At 34.6% G+C, this 25,927-nt stretch overlaps 1 protein-coding gene across 2 annotated transcripts in view; it reads right to left on the minus strand.

The window, feature by feature from the left end:
• Pdfr (Pigment-dispersing factor receptor) overlaps positions 1-25,927 on the minus strand; it is a 221,274-nt gene that overhangs the window by 130,945 nt on the left and 64,402 nt on the right. For both annotated transcript variants that reach the window (XM_074120573.1, XM_074120574.1), the window contains exon 3: positions 8,175-8,285. In XM_074120573.1, coding sequence (XP_073976674.1) covers positions 8,175-8,285 — 111 coding nt within the window. The remainder of the gene's footprint in view (positions 1-8,174; positions 8,286-25,927) is intronic.

Below are 25,927 nucleotides of genomic sequence, written 5' to 3' on the forward strand. Positions count from 1 at the left end.
ACAATCCTTCAATGGGTCTTTTTTCCTTGGATGAAAAATAGAAAAAGAATACAGAGTTCTTGAGACGGTAGACACAGCCAACGTTATGTATGTTATAGAATACCAAGCGTGGTTGGTTATCCTGTAGGGAAGTTATTTCTGTGGAATGATATTAAAATGAATATTCATGATATTAGCCTTCTTCCAATTGCTATTTCCTGAGTCAATGTCAGCCCATATCTGATATTAAATCGCAGAGGCTCGGCCCTGATATTTACTTGCTATTAATCCAAGTAATGCCAAAGGACGCAAAATACAAGAAACATCTGTTCAGGTATTCTTTTCGATTTAATAAGAAACTTGAGGTTCTTTGGTGCAATCAAAATGTTATTGCAATTCTGGTATTATTTTGAATTCTTTAAAGATGAATTAAAAATTCCACAAATAGTTGGAAAATTTTAGAAAGCTCTCAATTGTAAAGATGTAAATAGTTGCCTGAAACCAGGACGATTGCGAAAATCTAGAATCGTGTCTTTCATCTAGCACAGTTAATCTCAAAATATACGAATATACATACAGACAAAATGAAAATCCAATACAATTTCTAGACCGTATAAATGTTCACTTTAACTTTGAAGCGATTTGAAGATAATTAAGGATACGGTTCATGTTTAATGGAGATTGCAATTTGAGAAAATTTATTTAAATTTATGGATTCTATTCCTTGATTCCATTTTGGTCTTTGGGCAAAATCTGAATAAATTAATAAATTTATATTGAATAGAGGGAACCAATAACAATTGGAAATGCCAACATAGCTATTTATGAAAATATTTATAGTTATATTTGTACGAGACTGTTTTGCGATCTGACCAAATTTCGTTTTTAAATGTTCACCGAAAATGAAGTTTTTGGATGCAGAGAAAGTTTTAGCGCGCTGTTCTCTCTCTCTCTCGAGAATGAGACCCGAACAGACGTGTGAACATTCACTCGGATTTCAATTCACTCAGTAAAATTTGTATTTCTTGAAGAATAAAATTTGTTCTAAAAATTTATTTGACATCAGTAAGTAAAGATCCATTCTAACAGAACTATTTTCAAATCAAAATTAGCTAAAAACTAAAAAAAAAAAATCATTTTAATGGCCTTTGACGATTTGTTCTTCTATTTCATCATCTTTTTTGAAGCGGATGATCAGATTTTGTTGGCAAAGTGAATTTGGTTGTTTTCCTAAGTGATTTTTTTTTTTTTTTTTTTTTTCAGTGGTCAGGTATTTCGGTAATCGAACATTTCTTAACTGTTCCGGTTTTGCTTACAGTCATCGAGTCAGTTGGTTAGGACTATAAGTCTGTCTGTTAGGATAAACAAGAGTATTGCTGTCAACTTCTGTCTTCTCTTAAGCGGACGTGCCGGGAAAGATTAGCAACTTTTTTTAATCATTTCCTACTTAATTCATATTTCTATTTATTGACAAAGGATATTGGAAAAAAAAGAAGAAATAAGCAAATAATCTTCTTATTAGGCAACAGTAGCTTTCAAGTGAGTAACACTCATACCAAAAATAAAATTTGATGCCCAGAAAAATGATTCAAATTAACGTTATCGATCTACACGCGAACAATGGGCAGACAAGTTTAAAGGAAGTCGCAGCCATTGTGAGTGGCACTTCCGGGAAGCTGATTTTCTGGGAAAGCTTATTGACGGGTCGCTAGTTCGTCTAATTTGAACATTCTTATATTTTCATTTTTTTTTGAGTTGTGCTGGAACAATTCGTAAAAATACCGGTAATTAAATCCAGAATTAGCTTTGAAATATAAAAATCAAAAATCTGCGTGATTGCAAAACATCCTCTTAGGAGAGCTCACATTCAAGTTTCCTGTCTCTATCCTTAATGAAGTTCATACCCAAAAGCATATCATTCCGCACTAAATATTACCATCTTTTACTGGAAATATTTTCATCAGGAAGCCGGTCATTCAAGGGATTTATCCCATGGGTACTTCTAACTAACAAAAACAAACCACTTTCTTGGAGAGAGAGACCTTTCTTGTAATATTAATATTTTGTAGTGTTATTAGCAGCTCCCAAACAAAACACCCATTTCTGTCTCCTAAATTAGGAAATTAAGCCTTATTAATTCAAGGAACGTAAAACAATGTTTACAAAATATGTTTACTTGTATTTACAAGACTGTTTTCTTTTTCTTTTTTTTTTTGGAGTAGGGGGCTAATAGCCTGCTTACGTTACTAAACTTTTATATTCAAATAAAATATACAATAAATACGAAAATACATGATACAACAGCTGCATAGCGTGCACAAAAAATCTGGTACAAACTCATACCGTATTCTCTTGCGCAATTAACAGAACAGAATCTAGATGAGTTAAAATATGGTCGATAATGTGATCGATAGAATGACATTACCAGTTAGGTGATTAGTCCCGAAGCTTTTAGAAGATTTATATGAACTTAAAGAATAAAGAATAAATAAGGAAAGTAGATATTAAGAGATAAATTTTGGTTATGTATAAATCTGTAAAATATTTAACTTCAATTTTTCTCGCAAACTACTCGATAGATTTTGCTTATATTTCACCTGTATATGGGGACAACTTTAGTCTATAATTGTATAAAATTTCGTTAAAATCTGTCGAGTAGGAAACGAGATATTTAGAGTTAAATTTCAGTTTCGTTTGAAACAGTTAAATATTTAACTTCAATTATTTCGTAAACAACTCGATAAATTTTGTTTATATTTCATCTGTACGAGGGTCGTTTGAAAAGTCCGTGCAAAGTCAGAGAGATAGCACTACTGGCGCGTATCGAGGTTATGTTTAGTTAGTAGCATCTCTTGGAAGAATACACACCAAGTTTCAGCCAGATCGGTCTATTTCTTTGTGTTTGGCATTCGTTTGAATCGAGGAAGTCGAGTGATTTTCAAAAAATGGACGAAAAAGAATTTCGTGTGTTGATTAAACACTACTTTATGAAAGGCAAAACGCCTCAGGAGACTAAAGAGAAGCTTGATAAACATTATGGTGACTCTGCACCTTCGATTAGAACAGTTTATAAGTGGTTTCAAAATTTTCGGAGTGGCCATATGGGCACAAGTGACGCTGAACGTTCTGGACGACCTGTTGAGGTAACTACTCCAGAAATCATTGATAAAATCCATGATATGGTGATGGATGACAGATGAGTGAAGGTGCGTGAGATTGCTAGTGCTGTGGGCATCTCGAATGAACGGGTACATAATATTTTGCATCAACATTTGGACATGACAAAGCTATCCGCAAGATGGGTGCCGCGATGCTCACGCTTGACCAAAAACGAAATCGTGTGAAGTGTTGCAAGGACGGTTTGCAGCTGTTCCAGAAGAATCCGCAGGACTTTAAGCGTCGTTTCGTCACTGTGGATGAAACATGGATACATCACTACACTCCTGAGACCAAAGAACAATCTAAAAAATGGGTTACCAAGGGGGAATCTGCGCCAAAAAAGGCGAAGACCGTTCCTTCGGCCGGAAAGATTATGGCGACTGTCTTATGGGGTTCGCAAGGAATAATCCTCATCGACTATCTGGAAAAGGGTAAAACTATTACAGGTGCATATTATTCATCGTTATTGGACCGTTTGAAAACCGAGCTGCAAGAAAAACGCCCACGATTGGCCCACAAAAAAGTCCTTTTCCATCACGACAACGCACCAGCTCACACCTCAGCAGTTGTGGTCGCAAAATTAATGGAAATAGGGTTCCAATTCGTTTCACATCCCCCCTATTCTCCAGACTTGGCTCACTCGGACTACTATTTGTTCCCTAATATGAAGAAATGGCTGGCGGGAAAAAGATTTTATTCAAACGAGGAGGTGATTGCAGAAACGAATGGCTATTTTTCAGACTTGGACAAATCCTATTATTCGGAAGGGATCAACAAACTAGAGCAGCGTTGGACGAAGTGTATAAGCCTAAAAGGAGACTATGTTGAAAAATAAAAAAGGTTTACCCCAAAAAATTAAGTAGTTTTTATTTTTGCACGGACTTTTCAAACGACCCTCGTATATGGAGACAACTTTTGTCTATAATTGTATAAAATTTCGTAAAAATCTGTCGAGTAGGAAACGAGATATATAGAGTTAAATTTTGGTTTCGTTTAAAAAAGTGAAATATTTAACTTCAATTATCTCGAAAACTACTCGATAGAATAGGTTTATATTTCACCGGTATACGGGGACAACTTTAGTCTATAATTGTTTAAAATTTCGTAAAAATCTGTCGAGTAGGAAACGAGATATTTAGAATTAAATTTCAGATTTGTTTGAAACAGTGAAATATTTAACTTCAATTATCTCGTAAACAACTTGATAGATTTTGTTAATATTTCATCTGTATATGGAGACAACTTTTGTCTATAATTGTATAAAATTTCGCAAAAATCTGTCGAGCAGGAAACGAGATATTTACAGTTAAATTTCAGTTTCGTTTAAAACATTGAAATATTTAACTTCAATTATCTCGAAAACTACTCAAATGATTTTGTTTATATTTTACCTGTATATGGAGACAACTTTTGTCTATAATTGTATAAAATTTCGATAAATCTGTCGAACAGAAAACGAGATATTTAGAGTTAAATTTCAGTTTCGTTTAAAACAGTGAAATATTTAACTTCAATTATCTCGTAAACAACTCGATAGATTTTGTTTATATTTCATCTGTATATGGACACAACTATTGTCTATAATTGTATAAAATTTCGTAAAAATCTGTCGAGTAGGAAACGAGATATTTAGAGTTAAATTTTGGTTTCGTTTAAAAAAGTGAAATATTTAACTTCAATTATCTCGTAAACAACTCGATAGATTTTGTATATATTTCATCTGTATATGGAGACAACTTTTGTCTATAATTATATAAAATTTCGTTAAAATCTGTCGAGTAGGAAACAAGATATTTAGAGTTAAATTTTGCTTTCGTTTGAAACAGTGAAATTTTTAACTTCAATTATCTCGTAAACTACTCGATAGAATTTGTTTATATTTCACCTGTTTAATAATCGTTTTGCCTGAATTATTCTACAATCAGACGGGTCAGAGTAGTGACTTGGGGAAGGAAAATTTTACTACTCAGTTTGGGCATCTTGGTGTCTAGTGGTGAATGGTAGGAACTGTTTTTTGGCCTAAGTTTGGGCTCCGTGTTGTTAGTGCTTTTGTTTTCTGTTATGGTAGCCAAACAGGCTCAGAAGGACTGGATACGGCTTTGTCGTAATTAGAAGCAATTAGGTTACTATAACAAACATTTCCCTGTGTTCAGACAAAATAAATTTAAAATAAAATTAAACAAAAACCTGGGAAAACAATAATTATGTTAAAATGATTACGATACAGTGAAAATTTCCCCGTGAAGGAGGAAAATACAGTCTGCATTTCTCAGTATTCATTATTTATGTTCATTTAGATATTCATTTTCAGAAATTAAAGTAAACGTAAAAGAGAGAGATAATTTTAATTGAAATAAAACTGACAGAGCCATTTTCTTAATACCAAATTTACTTTGAGGCCAAGTGGAAAATGGAGAAGAAATTGAAAACTCGAAAAAATAAGTGAAAAAGCTCTTAACTGAATCGTATGAACTATAATGTAACGAAGTTGACCTGGGCGGAGAAGAAAGGCCTAGATTGTTCTAGAGGTTGAACGACCAAAGTCAGTAACAGGCCGCCACTGCATAAACAAAAGGGGCGGTATCTACTTGTGGCAAAGAAGAAAGGCCTAGATTGTTCTAGGGGTTAAGCGACTAAAGCCGGTAACAGGCCACCACTGTGTAGACAAAAGGGCCGGTCTTTACTTGAACTAGAAAGGAAAGGGCTAGATTGTTCAAGGAGTTAGTGACCTGTGTAAAAGCCAGCTAAGAGAAAGGTTTCAGTTGGGGTGGTGGCATATGTGTTTCCCAGCCAGTGATTGACAGGTGAGAGTGAGACAGACGGAGTTGGAGAGAGACAGAGAATGGGAGGAGGCGGCTCACAGCTGAGGTGGTGGCAGTATGTTTTCTCCAGCCAATGAACGTCAGGAGGGCGTGGAAACTTATGCTCAGAGAGTTGGAGGAGGGCAGTCCCAGTTGGAGGGAGGCACGCAGTTAAAAGGAGGCCGACACAGCTGGAGAAGTCAGTTTTCAATTGAGTTTGAAGAGTTTCAAGGGAGTTTCTAATCAAGTGTTAATCAAGTTTCAAGCAAGTTTTAAGGAGTTATTAGAGTTTATAGTTATTAGTCAAGTTTATGAGTTAGTCTTGGAGAGTCAGTGTTGCGGAGTGCTTCAGTGGTAGCTAGTTGGGCAATTAGTCAGTTGATGAGTAGAGCTGTGTTAGTGCAGCTGAGACTAGTGCAATTCGGTGCAGTGCGGACCAGTGGTCAGTCGGGGAACAGTTTTGTGGCGTTACGAAGTGAGTAAGTAACAGTAAACTGTTGTGACTGTTGTAAATGGTGACTGTAATGAATAGCGTTAGTTGCTTGTAAATGTTAATGTTAGTTAATGTTAATGTGTGAATAAATCAGGTTATTACTTACAAACTTTAGCGAGTTTTATTAGTTAATCAAACCCATATTATTTAATAACTAGTGGCAGGCATTAGTTGTGTAAGTAAAGTTTTTTTTGGGGGGAAAAACTTTACAATAATTTAGCATTAGAAAATTTGAATAAGAAAATGTATGTAAGAGTCTTTATGCATTCAGTGAAGTGATTGTGAGAATGCCGAGGAGTTCAAAAATATTATCCAGGCAAAATTGATGAACATTTCCACGTTCAAACTTACAAAAAGGAACATGTCTGAACATCCAGACAGTTTTACCGCTGATACTAATTTTAATTTTTGCGCAGTGTGCTGTAAATGGGCTGTATTAAATTCATTATTCCAAAATTCATTCACATTATTCCGCAAATTTTTTTAAATATTTATTTATTTTTTAGGAAGAACAACATATGCCGATGGCCATTAGCTACCTAAATTGGATCTGCTTCTCGATTAAAGCCACTGGGTGGCATGTGCTAATTCTCGCTCTCTGATTAAATGTACAAACTTCTTTTAAATAATTGAACACCTTGAGCGTTATTATTGAACAGCGTTTAAAAATTAATTTAAGTAATGTACTTAATTATGTATCCACTTTGCTAAATTACCTTGATAAGAAATAAACTTACGTTTTAGAGCTAATTAATTAACTTAGATTTCCTCTCAAATTCAGTCAAATTAATATTTTACTAATTAGCGACTAACAGAACTGTATACAGTAAATTTCTTGTGACTGTTACAAACAGTTGTACTTGAAGTTATATTGCTAGCCAAATTTGTGAGAAATTAAACAGCGTCTAACCACTTAAAAATACAATAATGAAACTCACAAAATCGACTAAAGTTTCTATTTTCTCGAATACATATGTATCCTATTGTCAAAACTGAAAGATTTTTTTTTAATTATAATCAGAAATATTTTCAGCATTCAGCAACCTACAGTCTACAGTTAAATTTGTTAACATTAAGACAGAAATTTCGGAAGCCATTGAAGAGACCCACGGATATTGATACCGCTGTAAGAAGAGTAAGGAGACGAAATGGTTTAGAGTGGGAGAAGAATGAGGAAATTGTTGCGCTCTTCCCAATGCCAAACAAATATACAAATTGCCTGGATAACCGGATGTACTGAATTCAAAATAACATTTTAACTACCATGATTCCTCACTGCTCACATCCGTCATACACCTCATTAGTTCGTTTAGTTTGTTTAGTGAAAGGAAGACTAAATATAGCTCAGAGTTGGTAACTACTAAGTGTTATTTATTTTACCTTAGTTCGTTCATATTGTTCATATTATAATTACCTTTATTTTTCCCGCGCTTCTGGTTCCCGTCAAACTTTTAGTTTGATTTCACTCCTTGTGAAACATGAGGAACGCTTTGCCTTTAATTAAGTGAACTTGAGGGACTTTGCACCTTCTAATGAAGGTAGGTTGGACAATCTTCTTCAACTGAGAGAGCTTACGTTTCATCTTTCAGGTATAACATTGTTTTGCCTATCAGACTCATTGAGGAACCTCCAGGTAATACCTGGACCTGAAAGACTATTTAACTCAAGAATAAAAATATCAAATCTCAAAATCAAGAATTGATGTCCAAAGATGTCCTTCTAAATAGCATCTCAACACTTACTTGAAGGATCAACTCCATGATGATTCGGGCAACTCTGTGTGGATGTAAGACCTCCTTTAGTTGGTGGCCAGCACAGCACTTGGTCCCAAACGGCCGGACAAAATGGAGTATCTGAAAATATAAAATCTACATTAATGATTCAGAAAGCAAACTTGTTACTTTTAGCACGCATACTATAATCATTTGTTCATTTGTTCGGAGCATAACCACATTCAAACAATTCAGGCTAAGTTTACTTTTTGTTTCAGTTTTTTTTTTTTTTTTTTTTGTGGCATTTAGCTAGACTAGCTAGAGTTTAGTTGGGAATTCTAGCTGAGGCTTGCACTAGACACTAGGAAATGGTTATGCCTGTTCAGGCGTCTACCATCTCATGCTACAGAACTTCCCTCAAGTCTCTGGTCTGGGGTGGGATATCCTCATTTGTGGGAAAGGAGAGCATTGAAGGAAGGGGTTTGGTATAGTTATCCCAAACTTCTGGTTGACGCCGCTCTTCTTAGAAATTCCCAGGAGTTGTTTCATCAACTGGGGTTGTTGTAGGAAATGCATCTCACCTGACAATAGAGTGCCAATAGACCCGTTTAGACGCAAAACAGAATTCACTGGTAACGAACAAAAAATCCATTTGAACCCCAGAATTGAACCGACTCAAATATTATCACCGCGAATACCAAAATAGTTCTATAAATCACCTTAAGTTATACAACCGGTATGAGTAATTGATGTACGAATTGGCAGAAGAACAAAAAGAATACCAATATTTGGCCCAATAATAAAATTGCCAATAATAGCATTGCCAGCACATTATTATTGCAAGGTTGTTGTGTAAATTATCACGATATGACGAGCTTGATCAATTGATTATATGCTCTATTCTAATTGGTTCACCACAAAGCCAGTGTTCGTGAAAATTATTTTCTCTAGATTTGTTGTTTCTATTAGCCTCTAGCGTTGCTTTTATCGCAAATTTTAATGATGATGTTTTCTCCATCCCCTGAGGGTGGGGAGTAAAATGTGACCGCTCCAATCCGGGATGCCACAGGAAGCCAAGAGGCTGGTGATCATCCTATAATAGTGGTCGGGAAGCGCTAACAGTAGAGACATTGTCTCGAAATTAACAGGCGCAGCTGGAAGCCAAGTTGACTTGTTTGGACCTGTTGCTCCAGGATGTATACGGCCAACCTCTTACCAAAAGTATAAATTATTCAAAGCAGTAATTAATGGTCTCAAAACTGGAGGGACTGCATTATAAATATTTTCACTTCAATACGGAAAAGCGCTGCAAATTTTGAAGACTCGGAAGCTGGGATGGCATGACCAAGTTGTGAGAATGGAAGTAGTCATATGTGAGACCAAACAGTTCCTGGCAGCTAGAAGCGATCATGAAGGAGACGAGAACTATATAGAAACTTTAGCAGAGGTCGATGTAAGAGATGGATCTGAGTTATGAATTTAATATTCTCTGAAATTCTGAACCTAGTATCTGTTCCTCTGCCTAGACTAGTCGTAGTCAAGAAAAAGGACTGAAATGTGCGCCGTTGGTTGCCTTTCTGATCTACAGAGCCGAAAGTTTCTTCAGATTCCTGAACCTTCTGAGCAGAAAAGCGCTCCTTTTACTTGCTTTCCATAAGAGAAAGAGTAAAATATTCCTTTAAAGCTTCAACTATAGTACAACACAATTTAGAAGAATTTTGGCTGAATTATGTATTAATCGCTGAAAACATATTTGCTGGAGATTTAATTAATACTTTACCTTCCACAGTTTACTGCAGAGCGCGCTAATCTCTTCAGAATAAACGCCGATTTATTAGCTGGAAGGTTTAGGTGTGAAGGAGCGGGGTATTTGATTCCCGCTGTTCCCTCGATGTAACCCCAACACTCTGTACACATAGATGGCTATGCAAAATTAATTATTTTATTTAACCCAAAGTCTGAATATTTGGAACAAGTATACGGCTTCACCGTAACTATAGCTTATTGAAAGCACACACACATATTTTAATAAGTCGTTACAGATGAAAGGATTGCTGAAATTGTTGCTCTCTTAGTCTGAAGTCCTCAACTTTTGGTGGTGTAACTCAACTTCTGAACTTCTTCTTCTCAAATGATGCAACAGGGAGGGTAACCTACATGGGACAGCGTGGATTTCAGCGACCCAACTCAAGAAAAATGAGTTGATTGTTGACGAAGATTGTTCGTTTCAGCAAATGTTTGTTGTTTGCTTTAACTACCCAAAGTAATAAGTAATATATTTATTCAAAATTGAGGCACCCAAAAAAAAAAAATCAAATTACGTAGATCTACAACTTTCATTTCCGTTTTCCCAGGGAAATTCACATATGGGAACTCCTGGATGTGGAATAGGGGAGGCCTCCCCCTGAAGTAGAATGAGAGACGTCATCAGCTATCTAATATAGGTTAGGATTAAATATCTTAGTAAAATTATTAAGTTAAATACATAATTATGTCATATACAGAATAGGTTCTTCACTTTTGATTAATTTACTTCAAAAACGATTCTAATGTTTTTTTTAAACTTTGTGTACATACTACATACTGGTAGAGTAGCTACTGCTTCTTTTGGAATCATTTTTCTTCAAAGGAATCTATAGTTGAAAATGTGGTTAGGTTAGGATTTGGAATTTAGCACTTTTCTTATGAAGTAAAACTCTGCTTTACAGTTCCGTTTCAGTACAGCGTATAATTCTAACAACTGTATATTTATTTGTATTTAAATGTCAGACCGAAATATCTGGAAGAATGTCACAGCATAGAATGTTCGATTGTCAAGAACAGCTTTTTGGCATTCCAATTTGAACTTGACAAACTATTTACAGTACATTGTTTGGCCAGTACTAGTTTTATTCTTTTATTTTAAAGGAATATCATTTTATTGGGGTTCTGGAGGACCTGTGACGTCCCTCCACAGTATCTATGGCAGTTTATTACAGGAACAAGTAATATATATTATGTATATATAATTAAATATAATATAAATTAAAAAAAATAGTTAAGAATACTTATTCTTTGGTCTCACCTAAATTGTAAAATGTGACACAAATTTGGGGAGAAGTAAAATGTTATAATAATTAGATTAAGCTCTGTGGAGTGCTTTAAGTTAAATAAGTTTGAACGAATAGTTTTTGAGAGCTAAGTGGATTTCCCTTTATAAACGCACTTAGCGAAGAGAATGTGGTAAGTTAGTGACGAGTTTGTTTCTGCAATGAGGAGATTTCAGTATCAAGCGAAGTAGACAGTATTCTGGTTATTGTGGAGGAGAGAATGCTACCGCCCGACCCACTGACAATGTCGAGTTGCTTGTTTCGTCCTTTTAAATTTTAATTCTCCTTCAATAGGCAGTGATGTCGGCGCAGACCGGAACAAGGCTGTGGAGGACGAACCCTTAGTGACCTGTTAAGGGTCTCTTACCAAAATGCTGAGGTGAGATGTGCCTGTCGTGCGTACACCAGATGGAACGTGTAGCCCTTTACAAACACTCCAACACACGTTCCCTTCAACCATTTAACCCTTTCCATTTCCTTCCCTTAGGTACTGCCACAATCTTTCTCCCACAAAATCCAATACCTTCTTCAATATGCTTATATTACTTTTCTTTTTCCATTGAACTCTTCTTCAACATTTTTTAAAGAGAAATTTTCACCCACATTTTGTTAAGTTACAATCAAATTGATAAATCGTGTCTCTTTATATTAAGAACTTTGCAATACAGAGTAGAGCATGTGGAAATTAATGGAAAATTTCTGCGGATTTTATTTCAAGTGATGACGATTGCTATTTAGTAATCTCGAGGAAAGTGGTAGCTTGCTGTTGGAAGCTCTTCAGGTGAAACTGGAAGCTGTGCGAAATTGATGTTTCTTTAATCTCAACGCTTGCTTATGGTGTCGACCACTTTCCAATAAATAACATCTCAGAGATTTCCTTAACATCAAATAACGGTGCAGTTTGCTAAGTACAAGTTGTTGATTTCGCTTTCGTAAACCATGTTCTCAACGTGTACAGTAGAATGGAATTTTTAACTAAGTGAGATAGCATAGTGGAAAGAGCATTCTCCCCACAACGAGCAAGTTTTTCTCCAATATTTCGTACAGGAATCGTACATAGAATAGGGACATCTAACTGACAGTCTCTCAGCGTTCATGCAGCCTGCGAAGGAGTTTCACAAGCGCTATGTTACTTAGAGTTTAGTCATACACATACACATTTCGTATGGTAATTACCGTCTTCCACGTTCAATGACAAACACGTACACTTAAGAAATTCTGTGTAGACCTAGTTGCCTAGCAACATAATCAACATGCTTGCTTCAATTAATTAATTATGTAAATGTAATTTCGTTCGAGCAAATTAACAATAAAGGAAAAGTGTTTTTTTGGAAAACTGAGATTCAATTTTCCCTCGCTGTTGCAGCCACTCACGATTAGAGATCTAAAGCTCTAAAGCCACCACTGATATTTGGAGATCAATTCCACTTAAAACTATATCTCCAAGATTATGCAATCTAGGGCGTTTTCATTATTGTTGCCTAAAGGGACTGTAACTCTGAAATGCAATTCTCTTTACAGCTGCCTCTCTTCCAGAGACACCGAAGTTAATTATTTCTCATGGAAAGATTATTTGTTGAAGCTGAATTGGTCAGTCAAATTAGGATTGTTAATTTGAATCAATCCTGCATTCACGGTCGAATGCACACAATTGACTGCGAGCAGCTTTGTGCTAAATGTAATGAGAAGTAAGGAAACTGAGGACATCCTGCGCTTCTGCCCAGTCAGTTACAGAACTTCGTATCTATATTTTGCACCTCATATCTTAATAGAACTTCTCTTACTTGTTGATCTCCTGATAAATTAAATAGGCTGTCTAGTTTTATTAAAATGATTTTTAAAATTGAAACTTTTCATTTCATTTTATTAGAACGGACGAAGTTAATTTGAATTTTTTTTCCCCCACAAGTACTAAAAGTCAGGAGAGAGGGTATTGTATCTCAAAACATTCTGTCCAAAGAAAGCTATTAGATGCCCGATATTAATTGATTTCACTTTTATATATTCAGGACAATTATTATTGGAATTTAATTAAATGGGAATATTTTCATTTAATTTCTTGGTTAATCTTCCATTTGCCTTTCTCTTTGCCCTCTAGTGTCAGTAAAAAAGCACAGAAATCTTTTGCAGGGTATTATTTTTTTCATGTGTTTAATTAATTTTTCCAGTTCTGATGTTTTTTTTAGATCTTTTATTGCAATTTACCACTGCAACAGTTGTTGCAACAAGCAAATACGGTGAAAGGGAAAAGAAATAACGGGAAATCATGATTGGAGAAGGCACCCAGTGGTGCCACTCCAGTAACGTGCTTAAGATAAGAGAAGATCACGAGGCCATCTTCTCTTCAATCTCCTTAGAGGATTACCTGGTAATGTGGAGGAAGATAGGTGATCTATGAGAGGGTTAGGATGAGCTGCTGTAGAGGAATGAAATTTGAAGAAACGAGTGTTAGCAAGATCTGTAATGAAAGGAATTTTGAGGTCATTATGGATAGTGAGGTTAGATACATAGAACGGAGCGTTAAGAAGTTTTCGAAGTATTTTTGACTGTAATGTCTGGAGGCGTAGTGAGTTGGAACGCTTAGTCGATCCCCATACTTCGATGCCGTATGACCAAATGGGTCGCAGTAACATTAGATATAAGAGTCTTTTGTTATGTAGGTTAAGTTTCGAACGTTTGTCAAGTAGTCTGGCGAGAAGTTTGTAGCGTTGGTTAGTTTCTTGTCTTTTCAATCTAGTATGGGGATTCCATGTCAACCGTTTGTCTAGGTGCAGTCCAAGGTAACGTACTTTGTCCACAGCTGGTATAGGAGTTTGGTTCAAGATGACAGGAGGTAGGATTTTCCGTCTGAGAGTAAATACTATAAACTTAGACTTCGTAACGTTGGTTTTGATTCTCCATTTGAAAAGCCAGTCCTGTAAGTGGTTGATGTGTGTTTGTAGAGTTCGTGTAGCGATAAGGGGATCGGAATGTGGAGATAAGATAGCAGTATCGTCAGCAAAGGTGGAGAGGATAGTATTTGGATGTTGAGGTATGTCTGCTGTATACAAGGAGTAAAGAATAGGACCTAGGACACTGCCCTGAGGAACACCAGCTCGAGCTAGACGGATATCAGAGTCTGCTGCTCCACAGTTGACTCTGAAATATCGATCTTTTAGGTAAGATTTGAGGATGAGGTAGTAAGTATGAGGAAGAATCTCCCTCAGCTTAAACAGTAGTCCCTCGTGCCACACCCTGTCGAACGCCTGAGCGACGTCAAGGAAAACACTCGGGCAATACTGCTTTCGCTCGAGGGAGGTAGCAATAGTGTCTACAACGCGAAGCACCTGGTGAGAAGTTGAGTGATGTCTCCGAAATCCGAATTGATGATCCGGAATCATATTTTGTTCTGACACTAGAGGATAAAGTCTTTTAAGAAGTAGCTTTTCGAGGATTTTGGAAAGAAGTGGTAGTAAGCAGATTGGTCGGTAGGAAGTAATACTAGTGATGGGTTTCGTCGGTTTTGGTATCATTTTGATGATTGAGAATTTCCACAGAGTAGGAAAGTGCGTCGTTCTGAGGACAGAGTTGTAAAGCAGTGTGAGGAATAGTATGGCTTTTTTTGGAAGTTCTGATGTAGATATACATTATTATTTCTAAAAATTGTTTATTTTGTTTACTATTGATTTTGATTAATAATTCTACTGTAGAAATTTGTTTTTAACACTTCTTTGACATTCCGATTATCTTTGTCAAACTCTTTTGAACAGAACTTTACCGAATGAAATATATATTTTTTTATCTATTTTTTAGTTATACAGGGTGACCAGAGTTATATGCTCCACCCACTTTTTTTTTTAACGGCGGGAAATTTCGAAAAAATAAAAAACACGTATTTAATCATTTTTGGTCTAGTTTATTTTCAGTGATTGCCCATTTTTTTAAACCTCTGTATCTCGAGATACAGCATCCAACTTTTGTTTTTCAAATGGAACGTTATATTTTTTGTTGCATATTTTTATAGTATTTGAGCTCCTAAAAAAACAAAAAAAAAATTTTGAAATCGGTCAAGTTTTTCAAAAGTTATGGTAATTTAAAATATGAAAAACAAATTTCAGTTTATTGTCAAAATTACGTTATTTTTTTAAAAAAAATCCGTTCAAAATGGGCACAATCAACGGATAGGCTTGATAAACTTGACCGATTTCAAAAATTTTTTTTTGTTTTTTTTAGGAGCTCAAATACTATAAAAATATGCAACAAAAAATATAACGTTCCATTTGAAAAACAAAAGTTGGACGCTGTATCTCGAGATACAGGGGTTTAAAAAAATGGGTCAATCACTGAAAATAAACCAAAAATGATTAAATACTTGTTTTTTATTTTTTCGAAATTTCCCGCCGTTAAAAAAAAAGTGGGTGGAGCATATAACTTTGGTCACCCTGTATAAGAATATATCATGTTCTTATATCATTAATGTTTAGATTTAAGTATTATCAGTTCGATGTAGTGGATCAGTACGGCGCAACGGTAGCCGAGAGGTTAGAGGCAAGGCCCGCGCAAAGCTTCATATGTATTGTGGGCTGGGTTCGATTCCCTATCTAGGTCTTGGATTTTATTCACTGCTAATTATGAGATTCTATTAAGCATGTTTGCTAGTTTCCTCAATCCACGACACTTAATTTGGTGTTAGACGTAATGCCCACCTAGAAAAATAAGCACTACTTTACTATATTATAGTCAAACACCAATTACCCTCTTTTATTATTTCAACGAATCTCTCATCCCTCCCTCGCTCACTTAAACACTCTCTATCACTAGCCATCAAAACACTCTCTATCACTAGTCATCAAAACACTCTCTATCACTAGTCATCAAAACACTCTCTATCACTAGTCATCAAAACACTCTCTATCACTAGTCATCAAAACACTCTCTATCACTAGTCATCAAAACACTCTCTATCACTAGTCATCAAAACACTCTCTATCACTAGTCATCAAAACACTCTCTATCACTAGTCATCAAAACACTCTCTATCACTAGTCATCAAAACACTCTCTATCACTAGTCATCAAAACACTCTCTATCACTAGTCATCAAAACACTCTCTATTACAAGCCATCAACTACAAAACTCAACCAAAAAATAACATTTCTACGCCGGCGTGGATTTATTAAATGTAAATTAAAAAAAAAAATGAGAGAAAACAAAAAACTAAAACACAAAACAATAATTATTATATACTTAATACTTAACGGTTTGAATAAACACCAATCTAACATAAGTTTAGTTTATTCACTTGACATAAGGCATAACTCGCAAAACATAAAATACATAAAGAGTGTCATGCATAAAGTGAAGAATGTCTCTTACTACCTGCAACCCTTTTGCCACCCCTAACGGTCATCCCTTCTCAAACACCCTCTACAGGGTAGCCACTCAAATACCAAACATTTAAATTTACCTACATAAAGAAAATTCAGGTGTTTTTCTTTTGAAATTCTTCTTGAGGATTGTGGCACAAAACTGGACAAAAGTGACCTCGTGGCCAAAAATTCATGTGATTTTCTGCTACCCCTTAACAATGAAACCATTTTGTTTTCCTGTCTATGAATAGAGGTAATTTTTATTGCTTTTCTAATAATAATTCCAACATGGGACCTTCCTGCAAGAATAATATCATGAATAACAAGGAGCTAAATTTCTTAAACTTTATATACTTGTAATTAAGTTGAACACATAACTCAAGGTTGAACCCATAGTCCATGATAACTCTTGTTTTGTTACTTAAATAGATCTAATTACATTATTGTTCCGCGAACAAAGCTATAAAATTGAACTTGATACAAGTCTCCTTATTCGGAGACCACTATTAGTATTACCGTTCCAACAATAAAAGATCAAGTGAAGAACAAACATCCACTCTCTTTTCCCAGCTTCATCCGCTTTGACCCAGATGAAATTTAATCCAATGAGAAAAAACTTTAATCTGTTAAAATCCAGCGACATGAAAACCTTCTCGTTCATTGTTAACATTCACTGTCTATTTATCTTCTAGTAAATATATTTATTGCGATAATCATTGCCTTCTATGGCAACTAGTTGGGAAAGTTACATTGTATCAAATTTCGTTAAACATGCTTTGCACCCAAGACAGCAACTTAAGGTATTTGTTTACCACTAAATCGATACCGATTAATTTATTTTTTATACAAGCTGATCGCACTTTAAATTTCCTCGGCATCAAAAGTCGGGTGAAAAAATCCTGGAAATAGTGAACACTGTTTTGTGTTAAACGCCGAAAAGGACGATAAAACTGTTGCCCTCCCATAACCCCGAAACAGGAACTATTTCTAATTTAGAATAATTGCAGCAGTAGAAAGTTGTATAATGGGTTCGCACCGCTATTTTTTTAATTTATTTATTGACTGCTTCATACATGCTGTAGCATGGGAGTGAGACTTACAATCTGCAGACTAAATACATTATACAATATAATTGTACAAAAGGGAAAACACAACTTAAAATAGATACTATTAAATGAAAGTAACAAGAAACTTAGTGTTTTTCACCCTACTATAATTTCATTGCAACACGGGAGTTCTCGCTAATTGCGCACGAAGCAATGTATAAAACGAAATACATTCTATTATTTAAAGAAAATAATGTATTATTTAGAAATATATCGCCATTGAGGCTAATAGCATGGTGCTTAGAGTCTAGTTGTTGAGGTTAAAGAACCACTGCTTACCGAGAAAACTAATATTGCAGCGTCATCGACCTAAAACCCACTCAGATATATTCACTTCCTGTCACTTGTCGCAGGAATAAGTAACTTCCACGTAGAGCTTTAATAATTCATAGGGACCGACAAACTTATTGCTTCGCTGAATAAGATCTCTTCAGTTTTATGATTGTGATATTTTGCAATTTACAACATCATTGGCATTATAATTATAAAATTATACTAAATACATTAGTTTCTATCATTCCTAGTGTAGTAATTTCTCTTACTTCTGAAAGTGTTGCTTTGTTTGTAAACAATCTGTTGGTAACCTCTTTCTCTCACCACAATTCTCCAGGTTTCTATAAATTCAGCATTTACTCTAATCTAAGTAGGTTTCAATTTAAATTCATTTTTGCTGGAAGTCACTATTTCTTTGAGTTGACTGTTACCGAAGGCTCAAAAGCAATCGTTAAGGTAGATTCACATTTGCGGTCAAGTGATTTCCGTCAAACTCGCAATTTCAGCAACTTATTACTCAATACTAAAACATTAACTTGGAATTCAATGAAATGATTTGCATATCTTTTCCTTTCTTGTTATTTTAGTATCGAGTGTTGTTGAAAGTAGCGTAACGTCTGCCGTTGTTTCCTGCTAAAATCAATATGCCATAAAAGAAAGTTTGCAGGTGAAAAGCTTAACATTAGTCAAATGAAATCATTTGGCGACTGGCTGGAAAATAACGAAAAACTCGGAAAAACTGATCTATACAGTCACACTTCTAGTTCACTGAAAACCTTCCAATTTTCGCCACTTTGATGGCAATCCTCATTCTCAGGTTAGATCACTGAAGGGACACTAATACGACACTTTGAAGGGATTTATTTACTCCTCCCCTAGGACTTCCTTGAAATGAATTTTCTTAAAAGCAAAATCAGAAGGAAGTTTTAGTTTTCTAATAAGGATACCTTTTGAAACAAATTTAAATGTAGTGTAATAATTATATCATAATTATAATTATATTATTATCAGCTAGTGTAATAATTATAAAGGCAATCAGGAAACTTAAAAACCAAACTGGCACTTTCGATCATGGAATTTGCTTCAAATAATGGCTTTGTTCATTCCTCAACTTCCGTCTAACCTCCCGCTCCCCTTTTATTAGTAACCCTAAAAAGTCGTTCAAATAATCGTTTTGGAGATACCGAAGAGCATCAGTTATATTGAAAGAAAATCGTTGGGGCTATTTTCAAGATACGTCTAAAGAAAAATCTATAAAGCGGTTGCTCCGATTGAGAGATTCTGATGTATCTAAACCAAATATAAGCTTTGAACTTGTAGGGATTTCCCACTTTTTTGAGCAAGGTTTTCGCGATGGAATATCGATTTCAAAGCATTTCCACTGTTCATTCTCTGCCCAGTGACTGAAGCTAGAGAGCATTGTTAGCATATAACGAGTTTGGTTTATAAAATTCCCTAACTTCTGAACAGACAAGAATTCTTCTGCATAAACAAACTTTTTTACGTTATCATAATACTGGGCAGTAGAAGGATGTTTTCGCTTACTCGGTATCGACAACTTTTAGGGCCTGGTAAATTAGAAAGAACCTATGGAATTTTTGTTTAATTATCTTCATTTTTCTTTCATATTTTTTTTATGTTCTCCAACTCTTGCCAAAAAAAAAAAATAAAATAAACAACATCCCGCCACTTTATTAGCATTGTTAATGAAGTTTTCCACTACTCGGTGAAATTCCTCATCGCTTCTTCCGTACCCCGCGAAATCTTTTTCATTTTGCTCCACTAATGGAGTTGCGTTTCCGGTATGTAGACCCTTTGCCCATCTACCATCCACAATCTCAGCCTGACCACTCTTGGTTACATGATTCTTGAATCTAGTAAAAATAAACTTACCAATTAAAATGTATAAACAAAGATAATCAAACCGGGACATATTTTTTTTTCATTACGTAGCTACAGGAATCTGTGGATCAGTTTGTTTTCCTGTAGCTTCCTTAAAGAGAGATTAGCACTAGATCCTTAGTTTTTAAATTTTAATCGTTCCTTCTAAAAGCCAAAGTCTGAATGTTCACTAATTCGTAAGCAAAACACAGTCTTAGATCTGCTCAAGGAATTACTTCATCTTCGTCGAAACGGCGAAACGCCCCTAGACGAGATAACATGATTATTAACGTGCAAAAGGAAAAAACTCATGAATATTCCTAATCGTTTTTCTTCTCAGATATTTCTTAGTCACTTACGGAGCTTCATTTCTTTACTTTCTTGTAGTTTTGGTACTTAGTAAATAATACTGTTGAAGAATGCTGAGTTTGGTTTTGCAAGTCGTACTGTTAGCATCGCGTCTGATTGTTTAGGCCATAAGTTGGTTTCTGTATAAGTTATCCGTGTGAAAATGTGCATAGTGTAGCAATATAGTGCTCTGTTTTATTTGTGAAAATTTGAGAAAAATCTAACCAACAGCTTTCTAATTATTGATAATTTAATGAACTATTTTTCTCTCTGGAGTTGTTTAATTTTTCTGTGGTTTTGTCATAGTGGAGATTAGCAGAGTAGGAAGCCACGCCCGCTTCTTTGTGCATGTACTTTACCCGCTATAAATTACTAATTATTATCTAATTACTCATTATCAGTACAATTAGGCTCAGCACTCTCCAGCCCTTATATAATAACTTTTCCAATTATTCAATTATTCTAATGAAAACAAAATCATCACTGAAAAATATTCTCTTCTGTACAATATATTTGGATTAAAACGAATCATAATAATACACAACATAGTAATTTTTAATAGTGTCTTTAATGAATATCTAGGTTTCGTGACCGTAAATTATTGAACTAAGGATTCAAGATTGGCGAGGATTCGGTCAAATAAAAACAACAACTCGTCTTTTAGCCAACGTTTCGACAAATATATTGTCTTCTTCAGGGCGTGGCTATGCGGGTTGGTTGAGTTACAAAAAGGTTTTTTAAAGGAAGAGTCTGCTGAGAAACGTCACACTTTTCGTCGGCCACTGACATCAAAACCCCGCTCAGCAAAGGAAAAAAAAGGGGATAAAAAGAGGATCCGGAAAAGAAGACAGAGTTGAAGAAAAGGACAGATCAGAGGGAATATGTTCAACGTAAATGTGAATTAAAAGAAGGATTAACAAATCAGCCTCTCTCTGGTAATAAATTTACAATAATTTTCTGGAATGTTGAAAGGTTTAACAAATTATTTAATATAGATTCGGAGTTCATTAATTTTCTGCCTAGTAGCGCTGTATTATGTTTCACGGAAACTTTTGTAACTAGTCAGTCTATAATTAAACTCACTTGGTTAGGTAATTTTGGGGAATTTAATTCTATTGCTATTAAAATATTGAAAAAAGGCCGCCGCCCTAGTGGAGGTATTATTACTTTTGTTAACAAATTATATTGCGATGATTATAGGGGAATTGCTTTAATAAATTGTATTGTCAAACTTTTCACGTCCATATTAGCAAATCGTATAGTGAATTGGGCAAATAACAGCAAAATACTTCCTGAAGAACAAAGCGGGTTTAGACCAGGAAGGGGATGCGTTGACTATATTTTTGTTTTAAATTCAATAGTAAATATTAGTCTGGGTTATAGAAATAAGAAGAATATTTTCGCAACATTTATCGATTTCAAACGTGGGTTTGATTCACTTGATTTATAGCAAGTTATGGCCCAAACTTCACGAGATTGGTCCATGACCGAAAAAATAATTTAACAATGGAAACTGCAGCAATAATGTATGCAATAAGTATGAAATTAAGTATTCCTGGGCTTAAACTGTTTGATTTTTTCTAACTCACAAGTTTGCAAAGTGGACGAAACTCTTGGAAAAGGCTTTTACTCTCAAACAAATAGATGAATTGAAACGTCATACGAAACGTCGTCTCAGTTCAAGTGCAACTTTTTGGCTGTTGCTAAGACAATTTTGGAAAACTGGAAACTTCCGTCGCACTACCGGCTGATTGAAACCCTTCTAGATCCCCATTTTGGTTAGAATTTTTCATCCACAACAATGTTGTGCAGTTATCCACAACACTGAAGATACTGAATCAGCTGAACAGAGAGGAGTCTAGCTTCTTTCCTTTGAAGCCCTCCCTAAAATAAGTTTAAGACAATAGTTTAAACTAATTCGTTTGGAGGAAACCCAACCAAAAAATTAAAATTAATAAATAAAAAAGATTTTATAAATAATAATTCCAATTGGCTGATTTTACTGAAAATCTAATTGGTGGGTCCTGTGGTGGCACTTATAACCAGATATTGAATTGAAGCATTCAGCAAAGTTTTAGACCACACCTTTCATTTTATTTTTTTAAATAAAAAAAACCGCAGGTACTTGACCTTTGGGAAAATTTCTTTTCGCCCAAAGAGGCAGGACATCTGAAACTCGTACACACAGACGTAGCTGCACACACACACACGCCCAACCACTGTTTGCCACTCAGAGAACCTCAACATTGTCATTTCCGGTGGAAAATTCACCAAAGAAAATCTAAGCGATCACAGTTCGTGGGTGGCAATAGAAATTGAAAATTTAGCAATTAAATCAACTTGAATGCTTTGAAAAATTCAATTTCCATTTAAAAATGAATACTTTAAAATTTCATAATTTCACATTTTAAAATTAAATTAGTCGCAATATATCGTAAATTTTAATATTTGTATTTGTAATACATTTTTCAACTAGTAGATATTCAATCTTGTTTCTCTGTTACATATTTTATTAGATTTCTCTTTCTCTGTTCAATACGTTTTTCACGAATAAATTTCAATTTTGGTAAATAAAAAAAATAATAATTATAATGAAATATAATTTAAAATATTAGCAGACTTGTTCACAAGTCACGATTTGGTTCTCCAAATTTATATTTTTAATTATTTAAAGATTTTTGATGTAAAATAAAATGTTTTTATAGGAGTTGCTTATATTTTTATGCTCTCGATTGATAAACTTTTTTTTGTCAGTTTATCGGACACAGTTTTTTTCCAAGCAGTGTATTTAATATTAAACTTTCGTTGAGTGGGAGTAGTCTAATTATTTATAGCGATTTAATCAATTTTATATAATAATAATAATAAACTAGAAAGCAGAATTAATGTAAAAGTAAATTTTATGGTCAGAAGAGGGCGGATAGTTTGTTAAATATCGGAACTGACAAGGGAAAACAATTCGTATTTACCGTAATAAGAAACAGTTCATGCTCAAGGCAGAGATACCGTAAAACAATACAACAGTTTGCTTTCATTGCAAACTAGAATTTCGCCTGTTTGTTTAATAGTAAGGGATAACGTTACATACTAAACATTATTGAATCATAACATCACTTGACACAGTTTACTTCTAAACAGTAGAAAAACTGCTTACATCTGTTTATTTGTTAAAAATTAATTTACATTTTGCTGCTTGATGAGCAAAAGAAAGCTAGCGATTACAGAACTATTCCCTTCTGATCTGCTGGAAATGACCGAAAGAAGTTGCTGCAGAAGTTCCTCCTAAAGGAACAAAAACTGAAAAAGTAAGTCATGAAAAATGTATTTACCACAGAGCTCAGTATGGAGACCTTAATGATCTTTTAGTCTTGAATTTTCCATTTCATAAGAAAAAGAAAATGCAGTCTTAAAAACATAGATTACATTTTCAAAGTAAGAGAGAATAATAACTTCTTTATAGTATTTATTAATAAGTTAGAGAAATAAGCAAAGTTAATTATGAAAATCGTTAGAAGCAGTGACGGAAATTAATAGAGTCGTGAATGCGTAAATATTAAGAGCTTCTAAACTTCAACAAGGTTGCTATCATTTCTACAATACCTCTTTTTGTAAGGTTTAAATACATTTTTAATTATTTTAATACTGCTTTTTCTACCGCAGTAGCATATTAAAAATTTGGGAGGCGATAGGGAGGTGCGTTATTTATTGGAACAAAAAAAAAAAAAAAACTCAAATCTGTCTCTACTGTATAAGTTTTGTAAATGTTATTACAAAAATTAATCAAATAATTTGCAAATCTATTTAGTTTCAATAAATGATAATTATTTAAAAAAGTAGCAGCGACGTCGGCCAAGCGGTTAGAGTCGACTCCGCCAAGCTAATATGTACTGGGTTCGATTTCCGGTTTAGGCCTTGGATTTGATTAAATGATAAATTAAAGAAATTTATAGTAAAGTGTCTTTCCGTTCACGTCTCCGTCCGCGATACCTAACCAGGTAGTAGCCCGCCAGAAACAATTGGCATCACTTTACTTATTAGAAGAACAATTTCGAACCATGGATCACTTTATAAAAGAAATTAGGCACGGGAAATTAGGTCTTTTGGGAGAATTTCAGAACACCAAAAAAAAAGTTGCGTCTGCGGTTTCATCTTTAAATATAATACTAATGGCTAGCAATGGCCGGAACTCTGTGAAAATAATGATCTGGCAGTATTAACCCTAGAGCGGGGTCGATGCGGGGGTGTTAAGTACGCATTTATTTCAGCCAGGGATCGATTGTACTGTCTCAGTTTTCACTCCAGTCCAAGTTAATAAATTTTCAAGTTCTCTCACAAATCTTTGCGAATCATTGTACAACAGTTCAAATTAAAACTAGCTCTAATTCTTCTTTGTACCGCTTCCAGATTGCTTGAAGTATAAACAAAAGATGAGGAATTAAATAAAAGAAATGATGTAAAAGAAGTTCTCCTTGAATAATTAACTACCCTCAAGTTATTAAAACTGTGTCTGTAGGTAATAGATTAGACCTGCGGTCGGCAACCTATTTTAAGTAGAGAGCCATTTGTCCTTAAATATTTTTAATAAATCTTACCAAGAGCCGCAAGGATGATAGTGTAAACAACTCTGTAGATCATTTGTATTCACAAAATATTATATTATGATATTCAATAACATTTAAATGTTTTATACATTTATTTTCACATATTGCAAAGTAAATAAACAAATAAATAATAACTTAACGAATGAAAAGGAGGCAGTCTTGTAATATCAAGACTACAAATCAAGTACTTCATTTTGATATTGTATAATTCCATTCAATTTCGAACCTATCACATTTAAAATTAATTTTGAAAAAATACCTTTAATAAATGGAATTTTCATTTGTTTCAATAAAATTAAAATATACAATATATTTTGGGCACGCTGAAGAGCGACACAATTTGGATAAAAGGGAGTCGCGGGTGGCCGACCCCTGGATTAGACGAACCGTTCAAAAAGAAACAAGAATGGTTTGAATGAAGATGTTCAAATGGGAAGGAAAGATCACTTTGGCTATTAACTCTGTTTAGAGCGAGTACTTGTATGGTTGTTAAAGGATTATAAGTTGGTGTAGTGGTTATGAAGCGTGGATTTGTAAGTAGGGCCGATCCCACATTCGAATCCCGCAGGTAAATTCATTAATAAATTATTCGTTAAAAAAAATAATAATAATAAAGTACGTGCTTATGCCCTTGTCCGTGAAACCTAATTGGTAGATGAACTTTAAGCCCCGCCCAAAAAAATTGGCGTTTACTTTTGGTAAAAATTGTTATTAGAAAAAATTAGTAAAGTTAGATATTGAAAGCAGTTTCAGAGTTCTATAACCTTTTTTTTTTACAATTATATTTTTGAAGAAGTCTGTATTTCTTCAAAGTCCACTATTTTCGGCACCTATTACAAATTTGCGCTACTATTAATGCCCTATTTGTTAAAAAAAAAAATCTCAGTTATTCCCGGTGCCTAAAAAAGAGACACGAAACAGATCACAAATGATTGAGGAATTTCTTTCTCTGATGTGAAGGCGGTATTCTTCTCTGGTATTCTTTTGAATAATAGGCTTTGCATTTGGCTCGATAAGAATGATATGATCAGTGAATATCACTGTGTGTACCGAGCAAAATGTGTTTCCATTAGCAAGATTTTCAGACTCACTAGTAACATAATGCAATGGAAATCTACGATGGAAAAAATAAAAAAT

The sequence above is a fragment of the Rhodnius prolixus genome, unplaced genomic scaffold, assembly GCF_049639745.1.
Source record: "Rhodnius prolixus isolate KJV_2025 unplaced genomic scaffold, Rpr scaffold_2, whole genome shotgun sequence".
Taxonomy (NCBI): Eukaryota; Metazoa; Arthropoda; class Insecta; order Hemiptera; family Reduviidae; genus Rhodnius; species Rhodnius prolixus.